The following is a 26,848-nucleotide window of genomic DNA, read 5'->3' as shown; positions in this document are numbered from 1 at the left end:
TCTCTAGTAGAAATATTGTACATCAAACTTGGCTGCACAAGCACAACCAACTAGATCTTTTTCATGTAAAACAATTGCACATTTTATACCATGTCTTTACCTTTTAACTTGGAAAGTTGAAAACAAACATGTAAAGAATACTCAAAAAAAATCATCCAACTCATAAACTGAAAGTTACAGGTAAAGAATATTCTTGAAACAAAAAAGACTACCCTAAACAATTTTTTTATCCTTTTACTTTTTGGTTTACATAGCATCCCAAAACAGAAAAGAGAATGATGCTTTATAAGTTCTAGACTTCAAAAAATAAAATGTGAACCAAAAGAGAATACAATAGTGACATTATTCATATGAATGAAAACAATCAATCCTTGTTCTTCCCTGTTTTGACTCTCTCCAATTCTTCTTCTGCCTCTTTTAACTGCTGTTGTAGCGCCGTTACTCTATTCTCTAACCGCTCTACTTGATCTTTACTGCATATGGATTCATACGGTGTTTTAAAATGTCTTGAAAATGATCTCAGAGCTTCAACACCAGTAACCTGTCAATTTGCACTACCGATCAAAGGCTGATTGATACAAACATAATAACTTATGAAAGTAAAAAAAGTACTCAATTTGTTCATAATAACAACTTGTTCAAATTCTGCTACGCTATAGTGCAGCTACTTGACGGCCGACTCTGAAATCAAGAACAAAACAACTTACCTCTTGTGGAAGCAGTGGCAGCTTAGTAATGTTAAAGTCATCATACAACATGTAAAACTGGTCCAAATACTTCTGCTGCATTTTCATTCTTGCTTTAAGTAACTTGGATTCGACATCTGCAGGAGAAAAACAGATTAGCTGACAAAATCTATAAGGAAATGCATATATATATGCCTCAGATATAACAAGCAGATTACCTTCATCGTCGAAGATAACTTGATTAATGATGATATTGTGTGTGTCGATCTCAAACTTTGTGAGTTCTTGAACCAATCTTTCTGTTTCATAAAGCGAGAGGAATTCAGGAATGCAAACACAGACAAAGGTTGTCATGTCCTGTGAATAGAGAAAAATACAAACAATTATAAGGTCATTTTGTTTTATGAATATACAAATCTAAGGTTTGAGTATGTATATGAAGAGAAAAAAAAAAAACTAAAGTTTATTGATTGGCAATAATATACGGCACAATTCAGCGAAAGAATAAACAACGTATTATACTTTCCAAGACAATACAAAACAGAAATTAGATGAAATTCTTACTGGATCTTTGAATTGCATATTAACTTGTTCAATTACATCCTTCATTCCTTCCAGCTTCCCAAGAATTGCATCTTCACCGAAATCATCACCCATGCCAAACATGCGAGTCATCTGTGATGATGGAAGTTAAGAAAAGTTGCCAATTACAAAATAAAAAATGAACCAAATGTATACAATATCATGAATCATCAAAGCTTGCCCCTAGTTATGTCACTGAATAATTAAATCACAAGAATAATGCAAATGTTGTCCAGAATCAAAAGAACCAAAACAATTAATTCATAGAGCTAATGCTGCAGACAATAGGTTAGTTTTTAAAATTTTCTTTTTTGTTGAAAACAACGCTGTCAATCGCAGAAAATAGCGTTTTGTTCAAATTAGACAACAGTGGTTGAAGATAACAGTTTATATACTGAAACTGAACCTAGTCAACTTCACACGATTATAGAAAATATCATGTGATGCAAGAAGTCTGAGCCTTAAATGCATACCTGACTAAACAAACCCCCAAATTTATTCTTCAAGGACATCACCTTTGCAAGACCCTTCTCTAAAACTGATGGGAATTGCAACAGTCTAAGGGTGTGGCCAGTGGGAGCAGTATCAAATACAATAACAGAATAATCCATTGTCTGCACCAATCTGAAAGAAAAGAAAAATATTACAGATCAAAAACCGTTGGTTGTTAATCTTAGATAGTGGCGCGGAGCGCCAGACCCCAAAACTGTTTAGCAGTATAGTAGATAGTATAGTAGTATAGCCGCTATTGTAAAGACTAAAAATTAGTATACCAACTAAACACAAATTCCAACAAGATACTAAATACTCAAAAATAGAAAAACACGCCAAATTAAAGGGATAACAACAAACCCTTCGGTCAAAGAAAACAATCAAAACCCAATATAACTTGACTACTAATTGAGTTAAAAAATATCAGAGGGCAAACAGGGTATAGCCAACTGTTTCAAAAAAAGAAAAAGAAAAGCAAGGCATTGCAATCTCCAACACAAATGCGGCTGTGAAACGCCTTCTCTGCTGCAATTAGCGGCCGCTCTCATTGCTACCGTTGACCACGCGCCACAAGTAGCATTGAAATTGCATCGCAGCAGAGCCCTAAACTGCTATAGCACGTGATCACAGTGCTGTTGACAGCATAGTAAAAAACATGCTGAACAATATAAAAGTTGTGTGCATTGAAAAGCAACATTTCAATATCCCTATGGGAGCAGCACATACTTGGTTAACGGGTTTCTAGACGAATCAATCATAGAAAATCAGTAAATGCTTGAATGCTGACAAAACAATTTTTACTTATGCGATAAGGATAACTAACCCTTTATTACAGAATTTTTCAAAGATTTCTCAGAGACTTATGAATTATGATAGGAATTTTTAATGTACCCTATTATTTTGTGTGTGAAATAATTTACAATTCCCATGTCTTAATTTCCCAAGAGAAATCAATTTTCTATGACATGTGTTTGCCATCACACCACCAGATACGAATGTGATAACTCACGACGATGACTTGGTGTGGAGATATGATATTGATACTCATCAAAGGCTATTGTTTTCCCATAAATAATCACGAGAAAAACCTCAAGATTAATCTAAAGCCTCCAGATAACAAGCAATAAATAAGGACTAATAGATATCTTTTTGCTCCTTGAAAACTTATCTTCACAAGTTTACGTTGGGAGATCGTCTTAAGTTAAAATAATTTGTTTTGCATGCCTGCCTAGGTAAAGTAAAGATGAAGAAGAAGCAAAGCACTACAACGAAAGAGGCAGCAATCAGAGGCCACAGGAGAGTGCAGGACAGCAGGGTATCATATTCATAGGCATAGTAGGATTCATGCAAAAAGGAATTGTGTATCTTACATAAAAAAATTAGCTAACGAAAGATATGGTAAAAAACACATCAACCTCGGTATCTATTTTCAGGATACAACAACAACCAAGCCTTATCCCACTAATTGGGATCGGCTACATGGATCAAACGACACCATAAAGTTCTAACATATATCATATTTCTACCCAACTCATTTATCTCTAGATCTTACTAGTTTCTCTTATAGTTTTTCTAGCATTTAATCTACTCTCTTTACTATATAATCCACAGGTGTTCTGTCTACATACGCAAACCACCTAAGCCTAGTTTCCACCATCTTTTCTACTTTAGGTGCTACACCAGCTCTCTCTCTTTCTCTCTAGTGTTGTTTCGACATACGTGTTTTCAAAAGTTCCGATTAGGGTAATAACAAACATTTTCTAAAACTATTACATACAATTATCATCAACCCGTCTTTAACTCAAATCACCGAAATGTCCCAAACGTTTCACCCTAAGTCAGTCTAATCTATGGTAAACATCAAACATTCACATACCTCAAAAACTAATTCTAAAGTCAGAAGGAAAAAAATAAAAACATGTTCAATAAGATTATAACTTATAAGTCAAAGAATCCTTACTTCAACATCTCAGCAAAGCTCATAGCCTCATCAATTCCAGGAATTGCACCAGCTAGCTCATTGAACAAATTATCCATCCCATCAGAACTACTCATATCTTCATGCTCAACTGTAGGATCCACCTCCTACAAAACAGAACATCACAACACATAACAAAATTATACAAACCAATCCCAAATAAAGGGGTTCGATTATTCACCACAAGAAACAAAATTTATCAGTTTTCTAAGACAAAAAATCAAAAATTGACAAAAGGGTCATGCTAAAATCTAATTCATAAAAATAAAAATAAGGGTTAATAGTGCTTTTCACCCCTGTAGTATATGCCATTTCCGGTTTTCGCCCCTATAAAATTTTCGGGTTGATTTATATTCTCGTAAAATATTTTTTTTCCGAAAAACACCCCTAATAGGCCATTCAAAAACCAAAATTTCTAGAAAATAGCCTATTAAGGGTGTTTTCCGGAAAATGAAAATTTTACAAGGACACAAATCAAACCGAAAATTTTATAGGGACGAAAACTGGAAATGACATATATTACTGGGGTGAAAAACACTATTAACCCTAAAAATAATAAAAGGTGTTCAATTATTATTCTCCACAATTAACAAAGTTTAACAGTTTTGGATGAAAAAAATTGAAAATTGACATAAGGGGCATGCTCAGATTCATAAAAAAATAAAAGAAGTTCCATAATTCACCACAAGAAACAAAATTTAACAGTATTGTAAGCCAAAAAATGAAAATTAACAAAAGGGTTATAAAGAGATTCATAAAAAATAAAAAGTATAAGGAGTTCAATTATTCACCACATGAAGCAAAATTCATCACTTTTGGATTCAAAAATTGACAAAAGGGACATGCTCAGATTCATAAAAATAAAATAAATGGGGTTCAATTCTTCACCACAAGAGGCAAAATTTATCACTTTTGGATTCAGTAAATTGAAAATTGAAAAAAGGGCCATACTCAGATTCATAAAAAAATAAAAAGGGTTCAATTATTCTTAACAGATAACAAAAATTGAAAATTGACAACAGGGTTATGATGAAATTCATAAAATAACAAAAGGGGTTCAATTAATCACCACAAGAAGCAAAATTCAACACTTTCGCAATGAAAAAATTGAAAATTTCAAAAAGGGTAAGAGTGAGTGAGAGAGTGAAACAAACCATAGCATAGAGATTGGAGAAACCATTAACCAAAGTAGGGGTTTTTGTGAATCGTTGTTGAAAAGCATCGCTAAGATTATGAGCAGGATCGGTTGATATGATGAGAACAGAAGAACGAACAGAAGCGAGAAGAATAGAGAGAATGGAACTGCATGTTGTTTTTCCAACACCACCTTTGCCACCAACGAAAACCCACTTTAAGGTTTCTTGTTCTAAGATGTTTTGTAATGTTCCTTCTGGTAGTGGTTGATCTTCCATAGTTTCTCTGATTCTCTTTGGTGTTTGATGAATCAGAGAATGATGATTTTGTTTTGTTTTATTTGTTTAGTTTTTAAGGTTTGTGTTTGGATTTTCAATATAATTAAAAGTGGTAATGTGTTTTCACTTTTCAGATTTTGGACAGACTGAATCTAAATCCAATTTTTATGTTAAATCCATTCATTTTTCTGTTTTAATTTTATAAAAGATAGGGGAAAATTTGTTTGTTTCTTTTTTTTGTTACAAAAGGGGAAAAAAGGGAAAATAAACCAAGAAAAGACAAGGAAAAGACTCAATATGTTTATCATTAGGGTTGGAGAACTTTTGTGCTTAATTGGGGTTATATAATTCGGATACATATAGAGACGTATATATATTGGATATATATCAGACATCAATACTTTTTTTATATTTGTACATACGTACTCACAAAGTATTTGAGCTAATTTTAAAAAATTTTAAAAAATCTTTTATCAGATGTTTATAAGATAATTCACCAATACTTAGAATATACTTCGCGTTATCTTAGAAAAGACGACAAGTGCATTAATCGACAAGACTTTGTGGATGTTGTTGATCGTGTGAAGTCAAATTTAACTTTCTTGGAATGGGAGGCTCCTCAATAAGTTTGGTAGTTTGGTTCTTGCTATTGTTGTTATTAACTCTATACCTTCTTAAGAGATGCAAATCCAATGGTATTCTCAATCTATTTATGATTATTTTGACAGAGTTGCACTTAGATTTGTGTGAAAGGGGTCAAAATTAAAGACAAAAGATTTATTTGGCTAGTTGAGATAAAGTGACTCGACACAATAGATTGTGTGGCCTTGATATTCATATTGGTATATTCCAAAATATGTCTCTCCTTGACAAATTAGTGCGGGATACTCTTAACCTTAAAGATAAATTATGGATCAAAGTGCTTAAAGATAATTACTTGGGAAATTTTTTGTCTTACATGCTGCTACTCGAAAGGGATCTCCTACTTCGAACTCTACAAAACTATATTGAACTCCATATGGATGGGTTCCAATTCAAAGTGGGGGATCGAGATACTATGTGTACTTGGATGAAATAAGTTATTTCAAATATTGACCCCATTGACCCACTATCATGTATCTTTGAGGATATTAAGCATTTTGTCCAAGACATTGACACTAAAAGGTTATCTCTTCTACATCATGTCTTGAAAGATTTTGCTTTTGTTGTCTCTCACATTGTTCAACAGCTTCCTCATATCGTCACTTGGCTACGACCTAGTGTGGATTCAGTAGCCTTTAATGTTGATGACATGATATTTCTAGATTCCAACTTAGAAAGTTTTGGTGATCTTATTCGTGATCATACATGCTCAAAGTTTTACTTGCTAAATGATCATGTTGGTCAAACACCGTAATATTACGTTGCTTTGAAACTGATCAAGAACAAGTCTTTCAAATTGCATGTAACAAAAAATTCTTTGCGGTTGAGTAACTCAACTGATTTTACTTAATAGATAAAAAGTTGAATGTCTTGAGTTCAAATATAAAAAAAGTAGAGAAAACTAATATAACAATAATAACTAACATTTCTCATTAAAAAAAAATTGTTACACAAACGTTAGGTTCTTTTTTCTTGTAGTGTTACAAAGTAACGAGGCAAAAAGAAAAAGAAAAAAAGGGAGAGACGAAATTAAGTTCCAAGCTTATCTCTCAGGATGAGAGATTCCGTGTCAGACGGAGGGCAGTTCCAATGAGCAGAGCACCTTTTACATGTGATCCTTCCTTAGCCATAAAATCTGCACACATATTTTGTTCCTTATGAACATGCACCAATGTTGTATTTCCATTTCCATGTAAACCATCTCTAATATGAAGGATGTCAGTAGCATAAGTGTGCAAGATATGATTACGACCATCAATAATCAGGTCTACTGCTTCCAAACAATCACTCACAAATAATGTTGACATAACTTTTTTACTACAAAAATCAAGACATATCTGCATAGCACGTAACTCGGTTAATAACACATCATTTCCAACTTCATAATGAGAAAAACCAGCTATCCAATCTCCATCGTGGTTACGAACACAAACGTTAGATTATATTTAAACAAACGAAGTTCGCAATTAAATTTATTTTAAAGTTCGGATACATTAAGGAGATTATCCTAGCCTACGAAAATAACAATATTTTTAAAATAAAAAAATTCCGTAAAACGACATCGTTTTCTTTGATTCTTTTCAAAGAAATCTGAACGCACCTTAAAGGCTTACACATTGCGAAGAATTCCCCTTTCATCTCTCACTGTTCGAGTTTATTCCTCTCTCATCATTCGATCGTTTCTCTCTCTAGGGTTTTGGGGTTTCTCAATAAACGGGATCATTCAACATGCAGCTTACACTTGAATTTGGGTAAGTTTATCTTATTTCACTTGTTATAATTCTCTGCTTGTAACTTGTTAATTCAAAAAACTACAAAAACTAACTTAGGAATTAACTTAACAAATTGGTTTTTTTCACCATGGTTTAGGGACTAAATTGATGTATTTTTCATAGTTTATGAACCTTTTAGTTGATTTTAATAGCCCCGTTTGGTTTGAGCTTATTTTAAGCTTATGAAAAATAGCTTATGTAAATAAATAAGCTTTTATTTTAATTTATAAGCTCTCACTAACGGAAATTGTATCTTCATAAACCGTTTTTTCATAAACTACCTTAAAAACTTATAAATAATACATAAAAACTTATTTATTTGCATATGCTGTTTTATATAAGCTCTAAAATAAGCTAATTCAAACGGGCCCTATTTGATGAGAGTGATAGTTCAGAGAGTCAAATTGAGTAACTTAAGTTGATTGATATAACTGGTTTGACATGTTATTTGAACTAATTACATAGTTGGTTCACTGGTTCATTTGGTCAAAACCTATGAAGTACAGACACGGACATCGGACACGACACTGCTAATAATTTGAGAAAATCATATAATTCAATGTAATTATATGTGTCGGTGTCAGACAAGCGCCTGATCCGAGGAGTGTCCGTGCTTCATAGGGTCAAACTATTCAGTCTTGTTCTATGAAGCACATACACTCCTCAGATTAGGTGTGTATCCAACACATGTCTGACACCGACACAACGCGACACAGACACATGATTACACATAATTATGTCACTTTCTTAAATTTTTATCGGTTTTAGCGTGTTGGTGTTAGCGTCATGTCTGGTGTTTCTTTCCGTACTTCATAGGTCTTGTTAGAGTTTAGTTATGATTTTCACAGTGTACAGACTTTTGTGTTGTGTTAGAATCAGAAGAGTAATTCAAACCTAAACTAAGTTCTATTGCTATAGGCATGCTAATATCTTAATCCAATATTGTCGGAATTACTATTGTGCTTAAATTATACAGTTATTTTGGTTTTGGAATTTTCCACTTTATCTTATTCAGTTTCTTTGTACTTATGTTTAATATGCCATTTTGTTTTGATGTAGTTATCTATATCTGAAATTAGAAATTTAATTTTTGTCTGGTTGGTTAAAATGGTTGAAACATGCAGCGGGGGTTTGGAGCTTCTTTGCGACTCCAAGAAGATTCACAATGTCAATGTTGAATTTGAGCAACAAAATAAAGAAGACAAGGTAGTATATGACTTAAAGAATTATTGGTCTATGATTTTTTTCCAACATACTTCTAGGATTGGCATTTTTATAAGATTCTCTTCATGCTTTTCAGTTAACCATGAAAGGATTGCTTTCTTGGGTGCGAACCAACTTGATTAAGGAGAGGCCCGAAATGTTCATGAAAGGAGATACTGTGTAAGCTTGATGATATAAATACACTTGAATCATGTATCATTAGTTAAAAGTTATTTCTCTAGAGTGAGCTTATTTTTAAGTGAGTAATTAAGGGTGTAGCCACAGTAAATTTTATCCAAGCGAGTGCACCATTATTTGAACCTAAATGATTGAATGATGGGCACTTGCTCCCTTAGTCGATAAGCTTTCTATTAGATGATCCTTTTTCTTGGTAATTATTATTGTGTTCCTCATTAACACCCATGAAAGGTTTTTCTGTGGTCAACGGAGAAATTTAATAGAAAGGAATGATTGTGCTTAAGTTGGGCCTCATTAATACTATATTAGGTATTATTTTTTTTTATTTTTTATATTTGGCCTAACTCATCCTTACAAAACCGGTTTGTAAGGTGAGGGGTGCCACTCTATCAAGAGTCGTATATTTTCTATGCGGGACTTGGCTTTTTCCGAATTCTCACACCAAATAATATTGGGCTTGGTGCGTGTATATAAATAATCGGTGCTCCGAAACGTAAGGCTCTGATACCATAATAGAGTTTGTACTTTCATGAATCTAGAGAGCTTTTGCTTTTCTGATTTAACTGAATTCTCAATTTAACTACCTCTAGTTAACTGACACATGTCAGTTAACACGCCCTAGATGACTGACAGTTCCCAGTTGAGTAAGTTAGAGTGGTTACAGTCTGTTAGAGACATATGTTCTGGTGTGATACACCTTAGGGTGATCATTCTGAATTCTGATCACTTGCTATCCGTTCTAGAGTCTATCCTTTGATATGTTGATATAAGATTACATATAACTGAAGTGCCAGATGCATAAAATGTGTAATGTTATCATTACATGGTTCCTGAACTATTTATTTCTGCCTGTGATTTGTCTTGCAGTCGGCCTGGAGTTCTCGTCCTTGTGAATGATTGTGATTGGGAGCTAAGCGGTCAACTAAGTACTACACTGGAAGAGAAAGATGTGGTGGTCTTTATATCAACCTTGCATGGTGGTTAGCTTGTAGGTTATCAAATTTTTGATGAAGTAATATAATAAAAACAATCGTTGGAGTCATGGCGAACCTTGCTGATTACAATTTGGCTATCAAATTGCTGAATCAACTTACATAGCCTAGTATGCTATATGCACTGAATACTCTAGTTTCACAGATATCATATTTTGCTATTATACTTTGTCTTTTGGCAAAAGATGTAAAAACATGTATTGTATTAACAAATTAACATTTGCATACTTTGCTTACTGCATATCAATCTTTAGCTATCCCCTTGTTACTTAAACACTGCTGCAAGGACTTATCAACTTGTTCATATTGGATCTTCATTCTTTGACTGTTGGTCAATTTTTAGAAACAATCGAATTGAAGCAGGATGATTAATATCAAACTGTCATTGTCATATACATAAGGTTTTGGCAACAAGTTCAGGGCCTGACATATTTTTTTTCTTCCTTTTTTGTCGATTGGCATACTTGCTTAGGAATATAGGGATTTTGCTCAAATTTTAAGTCATTCAACGTGCTCAATTAAGTTCTAAGTCTCAATTTATTGTTTAATATTTGTTTGAACAAATACCGTCTTTAGTTTGTTTATCAGTTAAAATAAAAAAACAGAAAGTTTGAACGACCCTTGTAAACGTAAACAACGAAAGAGGGTAGATATGACATCATTATCAGGGTTCAAAGAGAACCAAAAGAATTTAACCAAGTGTTCAATTAATTTTAAAATCGATGGCAAAATGTGAAATGAGTGCGTTTTTAAAACTATAAATTATGTTTTTAAAACTATAAATTATAAACATGACAGAAGCTGGACAGAGTCAAACAACAGAGGTTTGTTGATTTGGATTTGATGCAGTTGATCGTTATAGTTGATCTAAAATCGATGTATGACATTGTCCATAGTTGATTTTGTTATGTAATTTGCATCCTTTAATTTCTAAGTAATGAATGTGATTCAAAACAACGTATAGCTGCATACAATTTTTTCTTTCTTGAAGGGTGTGAGCGATGCGAGCATTTCAATCTTGATGGAGAAGACCTTTAATTTCTTGGATCAAATTAGAATACTTGTTAAATCTTAGAGTTTGGTCTTGAGGGAGATCAACACGAAGAAGAGTTTGCGAAACAAAAAACAACATGGTGATTCAACTGCTTAGCCAATAAAAGCCCCCGGTGAGTAGCATGAAGCTCAACATAAAGAATCTCAGAGGATCTTGGGATGAACCCCGAGAACCCTGAGAGCCGAGACACACAAGGGTGACGAAGTAAACCACCAAACCCAGCTCTTATAGGGTTGTTAAGGCAACCTTCATCAACGTTTAGAATGGTGCAATTTTGATTGAACGAGTTCCATTTTACACATCTATCATGATGTCTCTCTCTCAACGCGAAAAGCAAAAAATCTGGAGGATAAAGTAGTTGTTACACTGCATGGTGTTGATCGAAGTCAAGTAATGTCAGAACTTAGAAGGTGTATTATGCATGTTACTCGATTGATGATTTGTTGAGGGTGAACAAATTTGATCAGACAAAAACATGTTTAGTCAAAATTCTATACAAAGAATGTTATTTATCTAACCAACATTGTCAATTTACTCAACTCATAAAAAAGTTGCAACAAAACTAAATCTCCTTTTATCTTAGTATATTGCTTTTGAATAGTCTTTCACTTCTATTTTAAGTTATTTTTTGCCACTAACAGAAAATTTGTATAGTCTTTCACTTCTATCTTTAAGTTATCTTTTGCCACTAACAGAAAAATAAGAGAAAAATGGAATTGGAAATTTCTATTTAAAATGAACTGCTTTTTATAAAAATGACAACGAACTAACAGCAGAAACTGCAGCAGAAAGAAACATGTAATTGGAATTTCTCTGATTAATATATAACAAAACTGCAGAAGAGAGCGAAAAATGGAACTGAAATTGCTCTTTCATATATACATAACTTGTTTTTACAATCAGTATTTTTGAATACATTGACTTGTGTGACCTTCTGCCTAATACTGAAAGGATCACTCACATTACATTGACATTGTTAACTAAAGGATTGCATAAAAGCATGTTAAGATACTGACTATATTCATTTTATGGCAGAATTTCAGAACCAGGTAGTGATTTTGAATTAGAAAATTGGCACAGTTATGCGATTAACCTGACATGATTCCCTATAAACTTTGTGTGTGTGTGTGATCTGCCTCATACAAAAATAGAATTAACTCCATTACCTATCGATGAACTTATCCAATTAGCTTACTAGCATATCCTTCCCATGATTCCGAGTCAAAATTCAAAGGTTTACTGGTGGGAGCTGTTCTGAGGAGCACACTCTAAACATGTTCCTCCAGTTTCGGGCACAGGAACTTTTTTTATTGTTCCTCCAGTTTCAGGCACAGGAACTGTTCGTCCAGTTTCGGGCACACGAACTTTTTGTATTGTTCCTCCAGTTTCAGGCACAGGAACTGTTCGTCCAGTTTCGGGCACACGAACTTTTTTTTATACAATTTTTAGGTAATGCCTCTTTTTACTCAGATTTTTACAGCCCTCCTCCAAACTTGAACTATTCCCTTAACCAATTCAGATATGCTAGCTTACTACTTGTGTCATTCAAGGAATCAGTCTCAGGAGCACGGAGAGTTATTGCATAAAGCAGTGTGCTTTTGAACAAAATTCAGGGAATTCCTTCAAGTTAAAAACAGTTTCAAAAAATGTTAAACAATCCAAAATGCATCCCACCTAATCTTAGAATTCTGCCATAACATGAATATAAATCCGTATATTAACATGCTATCCCGCAATCAACATTGTTAACGTTAGTCAAGAGGAGGCTACAACCTTGTACTCTTCCAACCATTTCCAAACTGTCAGTAAACCAGTTCCGTCTCCAGTGAAGAAGACTCCACCGGGGGCTATATCAACTAATCCAATTTCTTGCTTTGCAAACAATCTACCCCTCTCTTCAAATCTGTAAATGTAGAGTCACGGTCAAGTCAAAGCCAGTTCAAGTTTACATAACAGCGCATCGGTGAAGGTTGCAAATTTACTTACGACGGCATTTCAAATAGGTGGACTAAATTGTCTCTGGTAGAGCAGAATATTATAGGCTTATCATCTGGATCGGTCATCCCAGAGAGTGCAACAACACCCTGTAATAATAATCAGAATAAAAAATATGAACAACCTCTAATCAATTTGATTGCTATACATACAAGCATAGTAACTTACATTTTCCACATTGTGTGAATATGCCACTTCCAAAGCCCCCTCTTCGTTTTTATACCAGACTTTGATGGTGAAATCAGATGAACCGGATAACAAGTATCTGTCCCAACAAATAAGGGACGTGACTGCGTCTGTATGTGCATTGAGTGTTGTTGTACACTCAAATGTGTCAAGGTCCCATAGCTGAATTAAACAATAACAAATAACTCTCAAACAAAACATATATAAAAGAACAAAATACCACAAAATATTCACAGATCTAACTCCGTATTGCTAAAAATTAGAAATACCTTAATGGTTTGATCCTTGGATCCCGAGTAAAGCGTCTTGACGCCTCCAATGGTAACACAAACAACAGATTTAGTGTGGCCATATAGTGATGCCACCAGTTCCATAGGGGAATTGGATTTAAAATTTCCTCTCCATGCAGAGATTACACCGTCCTGTGATTTAATTAATCAAATTTAACATAAACTGATAGATAACAGAAAAGATCGCAGAAACTGATAGATAACAGAAACTGATAGTTACCTCTGCTCCGGCTAAGAGTGTATCATAGCCAGCAGTCATCGCAAGGACTCGCCCCCTAGGTGCATCAAGAGTAAACTGCGATGCAGTCGGAATATGCCATGCCTTCACAAATACAGCAATGACAAATTCAGCTTATAAGACAAGATCACACAATGAAACAAAACAATAACTGACGTAAGAATAAAAGCACTTACCTTGACCGTGTTTGGCAGACCAACAAAAATCCACTGACCCTTGCTGATCAAAGAGGTAACTTCAGTGCCAAGATTCGTCACATTAACACATTGACCAGTACGGCAATCCCATGTCCGAAGTGTACCATCAGTGCTGCCAGAATAAAGCTTGTCTGATCCATTGGGAATTGTTATTCCAGTGATAAGCTGTTCAAAAATATTTGAATTAAACAACTTCAGAAATTTCAACATAGAACGGAAGCATAGTTTCAAACATTTCTTAGGAATGTAAAATGGGTGGTTATTATAAATTTTAATAAGTACCTTCTTGTGTCCTTGAAGTTTTGCTATTGTGGCAAACCCATCACCATAAAACCACGAATGTAAATTCTGGCACTGATCACCATGAACACAGCTATCATTCACCCAGTACTTGCAGATACTTGGTGAAGAATTCTGAGAAGCCTCGACGACTTGTGTCTCGTTTTCATCACCAGTATTATGTTTGGGAAGGGAAGCCTCGACAACTTGTCTAGTGTCTCTTTCATCTTCTTCAGGCTTTCTTTTCAAGACTGTGTCAGTATTATGTTTGGGAACCGAAGCCTCAACGACTTGTGCCTCATATCTTTCATCTCCAGTCTTATGTTTGGGAATGGAAGCCTCGATGACTTGATCTCGTCCACGGTTTCTATTCAAGTCCGTCTCAATATTATGTTTGGGAAGGGAAGCCTCAACAACTTGTCTAGTGTCTCTATCATCTCCTTCAGGCTTGCTATTGAAGACTATCTCTGTATTATGTTTGGGAACCGAAGGCTCGACGACGATTTGTGTTGTGTCTTTGTAACCTCTGGTCTTTGCATTCATGACTGCGTCTGTATGTGCATTGAGTGTCATTTTACACTCAAATGTGTCAAGATCCCAAACCTGAATAAAACACCAGGGATTTGTGTAAAGCTAACATAGATAAGCAAAAGACCACCAAAGATGCATAGATCAGACTCCGTATTGCCAGCAATAGAAATACCTTAATGGTTTGATCCTTGGATCCGGAGAACAGCGTCTTGAGGCCCCCAACAGTGAGGGAATCAACAGATTTAGTGTGGCCAGATAGTGAGGCAACCAGTTTAAAAGGGGAATTGGCCTCAGAGCTGCTTCTCCATGCAGAAATTATACCATCCTGTGATTTAAATATCAAATTTAACATTAATTTATAGATAAGAGAAATATCTCTTTCAAAGGTAAAAGAACAAAATATACTATACAACAGTCATGGGTAGCTACCTCTGCTCCGGCTAAGAGTATATCATTGCCAAGTGTATCATTGGCAACAGTCATGGCAAGGACTCGCCCCTTAGTTCCATCAAGAGTAAATTGTGAAGAAGTCGGAATATGAAATGCCTTCACAAATACCACAATGAAAAAAATCAGTTTACAAGAAGTGGTAAAAAATTGATAAGATCACACAATGAACCAAAACAATGACAGGAAAAAGAAGAAGAGTTCTTACCTTGACAGTGTTCGTCAAACCAACAAAAATCCATGGGCCCTTGCTGATCAAAGAGGTAATTTCAGCACCAAGATTCATCACATTAACACAGAGACCAGTTTGGCAGTCCCATGTGCGAAGTGTCCCATCGCTACTTCCAGAATAAAGTTTGTCTGATCCATCCGGAATTGTCATTCGGGTGATAAACTGTTCAAAAAATATTTTAATTAAACTACTCCATAAAATATGAACAGAGAAAATATGAGTGGTTATTATAAAGTCTAGTAAGTACCTTCTCATGTCCTAATGTAGCAGCGTTTGCGCCATCTCCTGTCTTTGTATTCAAGGCCGTCTTAGTCTTATGTTTGGGAAGGCAGGCATCGGTGACTTGTGCAGTAGTGTTTATGTCATCTCTTGTCTTTGTATTCAAGAGGGTCATAGTATTATGTTTGGGAGGGGAAGCATCTGTAACTTGTGCAGCAGCGTGTGTGTCATCTCCTGTCTTTGTATTCAAGGCCATCTTAGTATTATGTTTGGCAATGGAGGCATCAGTGACTTGTGCAGCAGTGTTTGTGTTATCTCCTGTCTTTGTATTCAAGGCGGTCTTAGTATTATGTTTGGGAAGTGAAGCATGAGTGACTTGTGTAGCAGAGTCTACGTCATCTTCCATCTTTGTATTCAAGACTTTCTTAGTATTATGCTTGGGAAGGGAAGCATCATCGACTTGTGTAACGGTCTTTGTAACCATCTCAGTGTTATGTTTGGGAAGGGAAGCCTCATTAACTTGTTTCTTGTCTTTGTTGTCTTTGGTCTTTGTATTCAAGTCCATGTCGGAGTTCTTGTCATACACATAGGATGAGTGACGCTTCCTTGCAGCATCAGTGTTGGTGTAAGCATTAGAAGAAGCAGTGGATGGGCCATAAGCGAAATGGCGCTTCCTTGCAGCATTATAATATCCAGTGTTGGCAGCAGCATTGGTTGGTGTTAGACTGTGAAGAAACCTACAAGGGTTTCTGTTGCATCTCCCAGCAAGCCAGTAGGTGCATGTTGTATTAATGGTTGTAGGTTTAGTTGTTCTACCGCTACTATCCATGACGATGATGATGATACTCTCTCACAAAAACAACCTACAAGATTCCAATAAAATCGTCCCAAATAATCAGCCACTGTATCCATTACTCCTTCTCATACAAAAAACAAGCAGTTCCTCAGCAGAAATCTAATAGTTTCATCCCATTTTAGATAGTAACACAGGAATTAGAAGCAGGCAGGCAACATGGCTTCTAAACCTTTGGGAATGACAAAACCAATCCTCTTAAACATTACATTCATAAAGACGACCTAGGAGACACAACGTTGCTATGCATGACCCTTTGAACTCTTTGTAGAATATCCGAAGTGTATTCTAGAAAACAAAAAGTGTCAAACACAAATGCTATAAAAGCAAGTTAAATGAAACACGTTTTCTCATGTTTAGCCGCCACTTTGCATTTTGACGCGGCTTTGAGGGTTCCTCATCCAAACTTCATAACATCAACCAACCAAGAAGCATGAACAACAATAATAATAATAATCATTGATTACCCACCCAATCATAAAGTTTACAATGAAGAAAGAAACAAAAAAGTAGTGCATGATAGAACTTCCATATCAGAATTCAACGAAAGACCAATATGTACTCCTCGTACTAGGCATGTTTCGGTGTCGCGACAAATATGATTACATTGAATTATGTTATTTTTTAAAATCATCATCGGTGTCGATGTATCCATGTCCATGTCGTATACAATGTCCATAGCTAAGTTTTTGCTTCATAGATTCAGTACCATATCGCCAATCCGGTAAACCCTAATAAGTAAAATAAAAGAAACCCTAGGAGGCAAATAAAGCTGCGTCGGGAACAACATGTCGTGGATAAATCGTACCTGAGACAGAGTTGTTGAGTGTTGAGAAGAGAAGAAAAGCCAAATTACGAAACCCTAATAAGTTGTTGAATGAGTGGTGAGTGTAAACTGAATATTTGTGAATTGGCTGAGGTAGCTATTTATTTATACACTTTTCTGGTTCGTAACAAACAAACACGGTTTCCTCGTTATCTTTTTTGAGGAAAAACGGTTTCCTCGTTAAGTTGTTATTTTGGATGATTATTTTCATTATTCATATTTTATTCTTATCATCTTCTAAATAAAAAAATATATGTATCCTTATCAACAACTACTATAAATTTAAATAATTTTAAATAATATAGTTTTGGTAGTGTTACAATGCAACAAGGCAAAAAAGAAAAAAAAGAGAAAAAAGATAAAATTAAGTTTCAAGCTTATCTATCAGGATAAGAAATTCAATGTTAGGCGGAGAGTTCCAGTAAGCAGAACACCTTGAATGTGATCCTTCCTTAGCCATAAAATCTGCACACATATTTTGTTCCCTAAGAACATGCACCAAAGTTATATTTAGCCTCAATAAATTACAAGCTTTCAAGTATAGTCCCTACAAATTTTTTATTCACGTTTAGTCCCTATTTGCATTTTATAGGGACTATTTTGGAGGACTAAATATATCCATTTTTTGTAAAATGTTTTCAAAATAGAGACTAATTTTACAAACTACAATATTTTGGAGGACTAAAATTACCATTAAAATTTTATAGGGACTAAACTTAAAAACTTATGATTTTGTAGAGACTAAAAACATATTTAACCCTATTTATATGTAAAGGAATTATGCCATTTTTAAATAGTATAGATAAAGCTGACGTATTATTTTAATATTTCACCGATATCTTAAAGAAAAGCACACATTCAGATTCGAGTGAAGGATTTAGCTCTTGTGGGATTTTGATTAATTTCTTCCAAGCCATGATAAGAAATGTGAAAGAAAATAGGCTTGATATAGTTTATGATCATATAGATTAAACTAACTTCATTTTTCAAATTTTAACCTATAATTATAGAATCTAAAGAAGGATACCCAATGCAAACATAGGGATTAATCCATCGAAATCAATTCAAAAATCAAGTCCGACTACTAAGTCTTCAACATTTAAATAAAAGTAATAAAACATTACATGCAATCTTATTAAAATTAAAAAAAAAAAAAAGATAGGACATGATAATCCATATTCTAGTAGCATAAAAAAAATGGTAAATAAAAAAAAATGAGAGAGATTGGAAATGGTAATCGTAGTTGTCAATTAGACAATGTCAATCTGGAATCCCTCTGCAATCTCGTTAGGGATTTATGGACGGTGGTGAGATCACGACAAAGTAAAGCATTTCAATCAATTCTAGAAAGATATGAAATATATATTCTACAAAGACAACATAGGGTATCGAATATGAACAATTGTCAAATCTACTCGTTTTCTTGAACATGAACAGTCTTCTCTCAGCCATTTAGTTCTTTCCAATTCAAATGTTGTCTATCGTTAACAAAAAATCTCCTTTTTAATAAACGAAAAATCTCCTTTGTTAATAATAATTATAGGAAGTTGAGTCTCGTGTAAAGAGGAAATGATAAAATCTTTCAAATTGTTTGGAAGAGTAACTTTTTAGAGAATAACAAATTAATACTTTTGATTAATATATTTTTAATTTTAAAGGTCCGTTTGGTGCGCAAGATAGAGAGACATGATATGATAAAATTATCCTATCCTGTTTAAATCTTTTGTTTGGTGCAGTAATATGATATGATAAACTAAACCAAATAGTTATCCTATCCTATCAAGCCTTTGTTATTTTAATCCTTAGTTTAGGTTGGGTAAAACACGCGTGTTTTTTTATTCCTCAAAAACCCTTCTTCGAATCCCACTATGCAATTAAATTTCAATCGTGTTTCAGTTTTTTCCCCTAGTTTTTAAACGATTCATCATATTCTTCATTTTTTGTTTCTTGTGCGTTTTCGTTTTATATTTTTTATTCCCTTTCCTCTTTTCCAATCGATTTCAATTGTTGTTTCTTGAGAGATTTTTATTCTTTTCAATTTTTGTTTCGATCTTTTTTCTTGTAAGTTATTTAGTTTTTTTTTTTGTTTGGACCAAACGAGTGATAAGATAAGTGTTATCATGTCACTATCATATCCTATCCTTATCCAACTTTTTATCATATCTTGTGCATCAAACGGACCCTAAGAATATTATAAATACATAGATTAAATTTGAAGAATTCATATAAACCCTCCAACCCCCCAATACAATATTTGGATTATGAAGAAAAATCGACCCCTCAAAGCCTTCCCCTTTTATTGTCATCTATTTATTTTCTTCCACTTACTTCTTCCTTTTATTTTCAAACCCTTCCCCTCCAAATTTGTAAACAAAGCCATAGAGTCCACTCAGAGGAGGTTCACGAGGCTAGAAGGAGGAGAAGAATGAACCATGAAACCAATGCTATAGAAGAAGCACCCAACTTAGCTAGAAAGTCTGGATAAATTTTTTCCTTCTTGAACGGTGTGACAATGAGCATTTTAATCTTGATGGAGAAGATATTTGATGTTTTGGATCAAAGTAGAATACTTGTGAATTCTTGAAGTTTGGCCTTGAGAGAGATCAACACAAAGAAGAGAGTTTGTGAAACAAAAAACAACATGGTGATTCAACTTCTTAGCCAATAAAAGCCCCTAATGAATTGCATGAAGCTCGTCATGAAAAATCTCAGAGGATCTTGGGATAACCCTCGAGAAGCCCGAGAGCCAAGACATAGAAGGGTGACAGAGCAAACCACCAAACCTAGCTCTTATAGAATTGTTAAGGAAACCGCCATCAACGTTTAGAATGGTGCAATTTTGATTGGAAGAAATAGAGAGCGAACTAAAGATTTTTAGAGGTTGGACAATCTCTAATGCAACGGAGGAAAGACTCTTCTGTGGAGAGCTGCAACGAGGATATAGTTCATTTGGAGCCAAATTGCAATGATGCAGCAAGGAAGGAAATGGTTGGGTGAAAATTGTTACTCGTCCACCACACAAGAAACTTGATCTTTCCTGGAAGGCACTAGATCCAAGACCAAGATAATATGCAACCAACTTGTGTTTATAGAATTGATCCTTTTTGCACGCACTTGGAATGAAAGCACATGTTCAATGTCTTCTTAACATGGCTTGAAATGAAATTTATTTCTCTTAACTAAAAGTTTAATAATTATAGGTCTTAGTTAATGCTTCTAAATGTTGTTTTAATCAGTATCTTTAGGAGGAGTTCCTCTTTTGTGATTCAAGTTCTTTTGAATGAGCCAAATATATTGAGTCAATAAAATTAACCAGTTCTATCAATGATATTGAGCCAGAATCTGGTTTGGATGCATCGGATAACCAGTTTCAGATCAGGAGCGTGGCTAACAGAATGTGGAGGGGAGATCTTGTGTACTGCTTTCCTCTTTCTGCATTAAACTCACACAATCACTCACTTTCTTGGTTGCCTAGGCTCTCAGATTCATGGGATGACAGTTTTCAGATGATGAAAAGCTCTGAACTGGCTCAGTCTCGTTAGCAACATTCTTCTGAGAAAAGCGTCGTTTAAAAGATGTAAGGTGTTCAGCGACAATTCAATTTCACTGGAAGTTGATGAAAGTTCTGTTAAAAAATTTACAGGTCCATCTTTGAAAATCAAGTTAACAAATTTACATAATCATCAATGATTCAATATATTTTCAACTAAATATCATACAATACCTTGTTATTACCATCGATACATTTTCAGCTAAGTTATAACATGCTTCCATCTACCTACCATATGGAATCACAAATCACAGCACAGAGTACTATGTAGAGAATGAAAACCTAAATGCCACCACAATAGCAATCTTGAATTTTGCAATCCCTTGACTATGTTACCAAACAATGACAGTATTACATTGGACTTTTCAGATGTATAACGCAGACGCAACCGATGAAGTTCTAGAACTCACTTAGATTGGATTTAGAAATGTGGTCGGAGTGATCTTCAACAGCGTCAAATACCAAGGTGATCTTCAAATCAGGCTTCATACACAAGCTCTTCTTATCAACAACAACCACCTTTTCAATTTCTATACCTTTGGGAAGTATATACTCCATCTGTGCTAGATGAGCATAAGAGAAGTTTCTGAAAAAAACACACACTACAGTCACTTCCTTAATCAATCAAAGTAAATCAAAACTTAGACTACATACGGTGAACTTTAGTGAAGTCAATCATGCATCTAAAAAAATAGCACTTTCTTCAAATTTCGCTACACTACAGTGCTATAGCATTAGCCTCTATTTGACAACACTTTGAACTAAAATTCAAACTTACAGTTTGTTAAAATTCTACTACGGTATAGTGCCGCTATATGCATTATTTGACAAATCTGACACACTTACAGACAAACGAATTCACACATACACGGTTGTAGCACCAACCCAACACTTTTGGTCAAATGTATGACTAGTGTTTTTTGCTTTCAATTACCTCTTGGCAAGAACTTCAACCTTGATGCAAATATTTTGTAAAGTTGGAGACTTTTTACACAGTAACGCAGATGAAACAATCTAAGTGCACAACTCATATCACTTCACAAATCAGCAAAGGTATTGTACCTGTATCAAAATAAATACAAAACATTCAAAAAAAAAATCAAAATCAAATTTTTTTTCTATAAACATTGAAAAAATGTTCATTTAATATAGGGTTCATACTTTTTTGGAAAGCTGGGTTTGTGGATTCTTGAAATTGATGGGTAATAATGGTTCGGTTTTCTTCCTTGGAGTTAGACATACAATTGATTTATGTCCTATGTGGAGAATCTTCTGACAGTAGAAATCTGAAGTTTCTTTCACAGATTCATCCAAAAATTCAATATTTGGTGAGTTGGATATACAAAAATTCAATATTTCTGCCAAAACGTGCCAACTTGTTAGCATCTTACAACACTACACGAAGAAAATTTTACGACTATTTGGGTAAAATGAATGATATACTTACTTTAACATTCCGAGTGTAACACAATGTTAGCATCACTCGCTGGGTTGGTGAATCGAATATCCTCCATGTTGTTTTTATCTTTCAATACATGGATTCCACTATACATGAATGCAGAGACACCAAAATAAACCTCTGCATGGTTCCACTTATTTTCTAAAAGTGCTTTGTCCATATTATCATTGAAGTTCTCCATTTGCATATGAAAAAGATGCAAATGATACATATTGGGCTGTGCTCTCCAATGTATCACCGAACTATATGTATAGACAAATCTATTGCCGTTAATGATCACTCTTACACCACCCTGATGTCCAAAACACAATGTCAATGGAGAAACAACACAAAGAACTATGGAGGGAAACTTGTTACGAAACCAAAAAGAAATTGACAATCCTGCCGAGCATTTGTGGTCGAACCACTCTGGAATCTTTGGCACCCGTGGCAAACGAAACCAAGTGTTTCTAGCCTCGTGCAATTCCTGTTAGTCAAAAATAATTAAAGTAAGTTTAACTATATCAAAAAGAATACAAAATACATTACAAACAAAAACAAAATGAATCATAACCTGATTTAGTAATTTGCTTTTGCACGACGAAGTCAATGACTTGCAGTTTAGTGCAGATAACATTCTTAAGCGTGGAGGAATCCCTTTAATTTCCTGAAGTTCCTTACAATCATCCAAGACGAGTTTCCATAAAAAATGACATTCTTCGATACAATTAGGAAGAACTTTGAATTGATAGTTAGTTAGGTGTAATTCTTGCACATTAGAAAACAAGATGAGAATTTTTGACAGATTTTCATATGAAAGTTTGCAGTTTCCCACACAAATATACTTTACATTTGAAGATTGCAGGAGTACTCTTTCTTCATTATGGATGGCAAATTCAACCAGTTTTGGCTTCACATCAGCTATATTTGGTGACCTAAAATATTCACAATTACATGGAGACGGCAATTCTTTTATGGAAGTTTTATCCAAGCGAAGTCCTGGTATATTTCTCAGATCTTCCAATATTTCTGGTAAACTCTCAAGACTATAACAACATGAAATATTGAAATGTTCTAAAGAAGTCAACGTGAGCCGTGGAATACTCCTAAGCATGATGCAGTATTCAATATTCAAGAATTTAAGTTTATCCAACAACCCATCCGCCACACTTGAAAAACTCTCGAGCATATAACAATTTGAAAGGTCAAGTTTTTCTAGCGAATCCAACTTGAGAGGTGGAAGTCTCCTTAACTCATGGCAACCTCTAATACTCATGGTTTTAAGTTTACGCAAAAAACCAACCGAGTTATCAATTGTAATTAGTTCCTCACAATCTTGAATTGAAAATTCTTCTAAATTTGAAAGATCAGATATATCAGGTATTTCTGCTAAACCTTCACTATGCTGAAGATTTAAAATTCTCATATTCTTGAACTTCTGCAAAAAGAAAAATGGAAATAGAAAAACATGCCAATAAATAAGAAATATATGAATAATATCAAAAACGGATTTATAAATATAAGATCAGAGATATAAATATGTTACACTTGCCTTTCTGAATAAGCCCTTCCACTCAAATGGATTTGATGTATGGTGACTGAAAAAATGGCATTTTTCATCTTGCACATGGAAATTTGATGAAGGATACTTGCGATAGCGACATTCCAACACTCTTAGACTATTTGGAAGATGTTTGGGATTTTTAGAAAAAGAAACATCTTTACTAAAAATTAGTGTTTTGAGATTTTCCATCTTCTTGAAAGCTTCTTCATCCCATTCTACTCTAATAGAACAATCCAAATGTATGATTTCAATTTTACTTGTTCCCTGTAATAAAAAAACGACAAATAAGCAGAATATATGGTAGAACTATATAACAATATTTAAAGATCGTTAAATATTATTAAAAGTTTAACTTATCAAACTTTTTAGTGTTAAAAAGTTGCAACATCAATTAATGAGATATGATAAGTCATGAGTTTTTAATTCATTAAATTACGTGGCGACGTATCATTACGTATATACGTAAAAAAGTTACACAACCGTGCATATAAATTAAATTCACATCGAGATGAAAATTTGTGATATTACGACAATTAATAACATTAATAATGCAGAAACTCAAACAGGTAACTTCAGCATTAGCAATAGTAATCAAATAAAAAGACGAAAAGCCAAACCATCAATATCATTATTACTCACAGTATTTTCTTCTAAAACTTGAATTAAATCTTTAGAGGACCATAACCTACTACGTTTTCCAGGATTTTCCGGTGATTCTTGTCTAACTATTTCTTTCCCCATATCCTCTACCAAATCATGTAATGTCACATTACCAGACTCACTTATTTTTATGAGAGATTTTTCTGCTAACACATTAATGTGATCATTCATGATATCACCATGATGAGCATGAAGTATTTCTTCGACCCTTGTCAATTTCCATCCTTTGAAGCAACAAGCAATATCAAGAAAAACAGACTTCTCTTCTTCCTGCAAAGCATCAAAGCTCAGTTGTAGTGTTGTTTGGATCTTTTTATGAGGAACTCTTTCATAACGATCTAGTGCACATTCACATTGCTCTACTGTCTTATTAAAAAAGTGAGAACCTATGACTTCCAAAGCTAGTGGAAGGCCAGAAGCATATGCTACGGCACGTTTTAAAACATGCGTGTAACCTGAATAAACTTGGTCGTTCACATCCACTAATTGTCTTCCATAATTTTCAACTAATAACATATCTTTATAGCTTGGACTATATTTGTTTTTTAAAGCTTTGCATCCCACCAATTCAAAAGCATCTTTATCATTCAATCCCTTCACTTCGTATGTTCTTTCAACCTCATGCCTTGTTAGTAACCTTTTGTCTCGAGTCGTAATGATGACTCTGCTGCCTTGTCCAAACCAAACAGATCTTCCAGCAACGGCCTCTAATTGCTCCAAATTGTCAACATCGTCTAGAAGCAAAAGAACCTTCTTTTGGCGGAGCCTTTGTTGTAATATTGACATTCCTTGTCCAACACTTGTTAACTCCATGTCCTTCTCTCCAAGAATTTGAGACAGAAGGATCTTTTGGAGATATATCAACCCATTTTTCTCAGAATTTTCTCTAACTTTTTCAAGAAAACAGGAACCTTGAAATAGACAGACAACTGAATTATAAACTTCTAGAGCAAGAGTAGTTTTCCCTATTCCACCAATCCCATGGATCCCTACCATGTGGACAGTATCATCAGACCCAACATTCAAAAGCGAAGTCACATGTTGCTTTTGGTGCTCCAGTCCAACTAGGTAATCACCAACAGGTAATGCAACGGGTTTTGTATTTCTTAAGATTTGTTCAACAATCTTTCCAATAAACTCATGCTCGTACCCATCCCTATCCAATAAGAGAAAAGTAGTCATTCAAGTGCACATGCCCAATTTTCTGTATGGAACTCTTCTTTTAATACTACTATTTCAGAATTCAATATATTCATAATTAAAAATTGCACACTTTGAAAACAGCATATACAAACAAGTTTGATTCAATTAGATCTAAAACATTCAAATACAATTGAATTAGGAACTACTATATTTTTATATCTGATATTTCTTAGATAGTAATTCTGATATATGTACTACATGACAATTTTTTATGGGTCATGTTAACCGGTGCATCTTCCTTTTTTTATTTATCACTTTTCTGTCAAATTTTTCACGCAACGCGCGGGTTAATATCTAGTTATTAACTATTTATGACTTTTCATTAACTACTATCATTTTGTCTATCTAAAAAAATACTCTTGTTTATTATATTCCACTAGACAAATGAAAAGAAAAGATAGGAACATACCCTTTCTTGTAATGAAAGCCGGATAAATTAGAAACTTGGTTTAGAGCATTCTTCCATTTCTGCAACAAATCCATGTTACTATTTGACCTTTTCTCATGTTGAGCCAGTGCTTCTCCATAGCTGCTTTTCAACTTTCTTGCATCAGAAGGATCCACCTTATAAAAAACCGGCAAAACGGAACGATCCACCACCTTATCTTTCATCGTATCAAGGATCTTTGAAAGCTCTTGTAAGCAAAAGGAGGAAGAAGCATAATTCTTAGAGAGGACAACGATGGCCATCTTGGAGTCTTCAATTGCTTTGAGAAGTGATGGTGTGATTTCTTCGCCTTTTTTAATCTCCTTGTCATCCATGAAAGTTCGAACTCCTTTGTCATCTAGAGCTTTCTTGAGATTGCCAGTGAAACCGTAGCGAGTATCCTCACCTCGAAAGCTGAGAAAAACATCGTACTTGAATTGATCTGTGAGGGAAGCCATGATGTGTGAATGAATTGGTTTGATGATTATGAATTGCAGAGTTTACAGTATCTAGAGTCAAATGATAAATGTGGGAGAAAGACACGCTTTTGTTGGTGGTGATGAATATAAATTGTAGAGTGTGAACTTAAATTACTTTGGAGTATCTAGTGTCATGAAAGAAATTATCGTAACAACATGGAGCAATTTCCCGACAATTTCCCGTATTGATAAAGCAAAAAAGTTGTCAAGAGCAAAGTAAAGG

The 26,848-nt window shown here is 34.4% G+C and overlaps 4 protein-coding genes across 9 annotated transcripts; 1 reads left to right on the top strand and 3 right to left on the bottom strand.

The window, feature by feature from the left end:
- Positions 1-131: 131 nt before the first annotated feature.
- LOC25500968 (ATPase GET3A) lies at positions 132-5,311 on the bottom strand. Its single transcript, XM_013589505.3, has 7 exons — positions 4,893-5,311; positions 3,721-3,845; positions 1,742-1,892; positions 1,251-1,361; positions 905-1,043; positions 708-823; positions 132-541 (listed from the first exon to the last, which is right to left on the bottom strand). The coding sequence occupies exons 1-7, from the start codon at positions 5,148-5,150 to the stop codon at positions 365-367; spliced, it is 1,077 nt and encodes a 358-aa protein (XP_013444959.1). The 5' UTR covers positions 5,151-5,311; the 3' UTR covers positions 132-364.
- Positions 5,312-7,382: 2,071 nt separating this feature from the next.
- Positions 7,383-10,261, top strand: LOC25500967 (ubiquitin-related modifier 1 homolog 2). The gene is made up of 4 exons (XM_013589504.3): positions 7,383-7,543; positions 8,689-8,770; positions 8,865-8,947; positions 9,833-10,261. Exons 1-4 carry the CDS (start codon positions 7,521-7,523, stop codon positions 9,948-9,950), a joined length of 306 nt encoding a protein of 101 aa, XP_013444958.1. The 5' UTR covers positions 7,383-7,520; the 3' UTR covers positions 9,951-10,261.
- A 1,592-nt stretch (positions 10,262-11,853) lies between these two features.
- On the bottom strand, positions 11,854-17,385 carry LOC25500966 (uncharacterized). Its single transcript, XM_039828439.1, has 11 exons — positions 15,654-17,385; positions 15,383-15,568; positions 15,157-15,273; positions 14,900-15,052; positions 14,200-14,799; positions 13,897-14,082; positions 13,703-13,804; positions 13,462-13,614; positions 13,175-13,354; positions 12,998-13,095; positions 11,854-12,914 (listed from the first exon to the last, which is right to left on the bottom strand). The coding sequence occupies exons 1-11, from the start codon at positions 16,452-16,454 to the stop codon at positions 12,767-12,769; spliced, it is 2,724 nt and encodes a 907-aa protein (XP_039684373.1). The 5' UTR covers positions 16,455-17,385; the 3' UTR covers positions 11,854-12,766.
- A 3,061-nt stretch (positions 17,386-20,446) lies between these two features.
- On the bottom strand, positions 20,447-26,818 carry LOC25500965 (disease resistance protein RUN1). Of its 6 annotated transcripts, XM_039829495.1 has the most exons (9): positions 26,129-26,818; positions 24,496-25,672; positions 23,845-24,120; positions 22,867-23,730; positions 22,302-22,779; positions 22,016-22,212; positions 21,789-21,916; positions 21,029-21,440; positions 20,447-20,910 (listed from the first exon to the last, which is right to left on the bottom strand). In XM_039829495.1, the coding sequence occupies exons 1-5, from the start codon at positions 26,602-26,604 to the stop codon at positions 22,303-22,305; spliced, it is 3,270 nt and encodes a 1,089-aa protein (XP_039685429.1). In that variant the 5' UTR covers positions 26,605-26,818; the 3' UTR covers positions 20,447-20,910; positions 21,029-21,440; positions 21,789-21,916; positions 22,016-22,212; position 22,302. The 6 variants fall into 6 exon arrangements, with proteins under 6 accessions (XP_039685429.1, XP_024628416.1, XP_024628418.1 ...); XM_024772648.2 differs by lacking the exon at positions 20,447-20,910 and having other exon boundaries at positions 20,928-21,440; XM_024772650.2 differs by lacking the exon at positions 20,447-20,910 and having other exon boundaries at positions 20,928-21,440; positions 22,016-22,149.
- Between the last annotated feature and the right edge of the window lie 30 nt (positions 26,819-26,848).

The sequence above is a fragment of the Medicago truncatula genome, chromosome 8, assembly GCF_003473485.1.
Source record: "Medicago truncatula cultivar Jemalong A17 chromosome 8, MtrunA17r5.0-ANR, whole genome shotgun sequence".
Lineage (NCBI taxonomy): Eukaryota > Viridiplantae > Streptophyta > Magnoliopsida > Fabales > Fabaceae > Medicago > Medicago truncatula.
The sequence above is the reverse complement of the archived record's forward strand: the minus strand, read 5'-3'. Positions and strand labels throughout refer to the sequence as shown.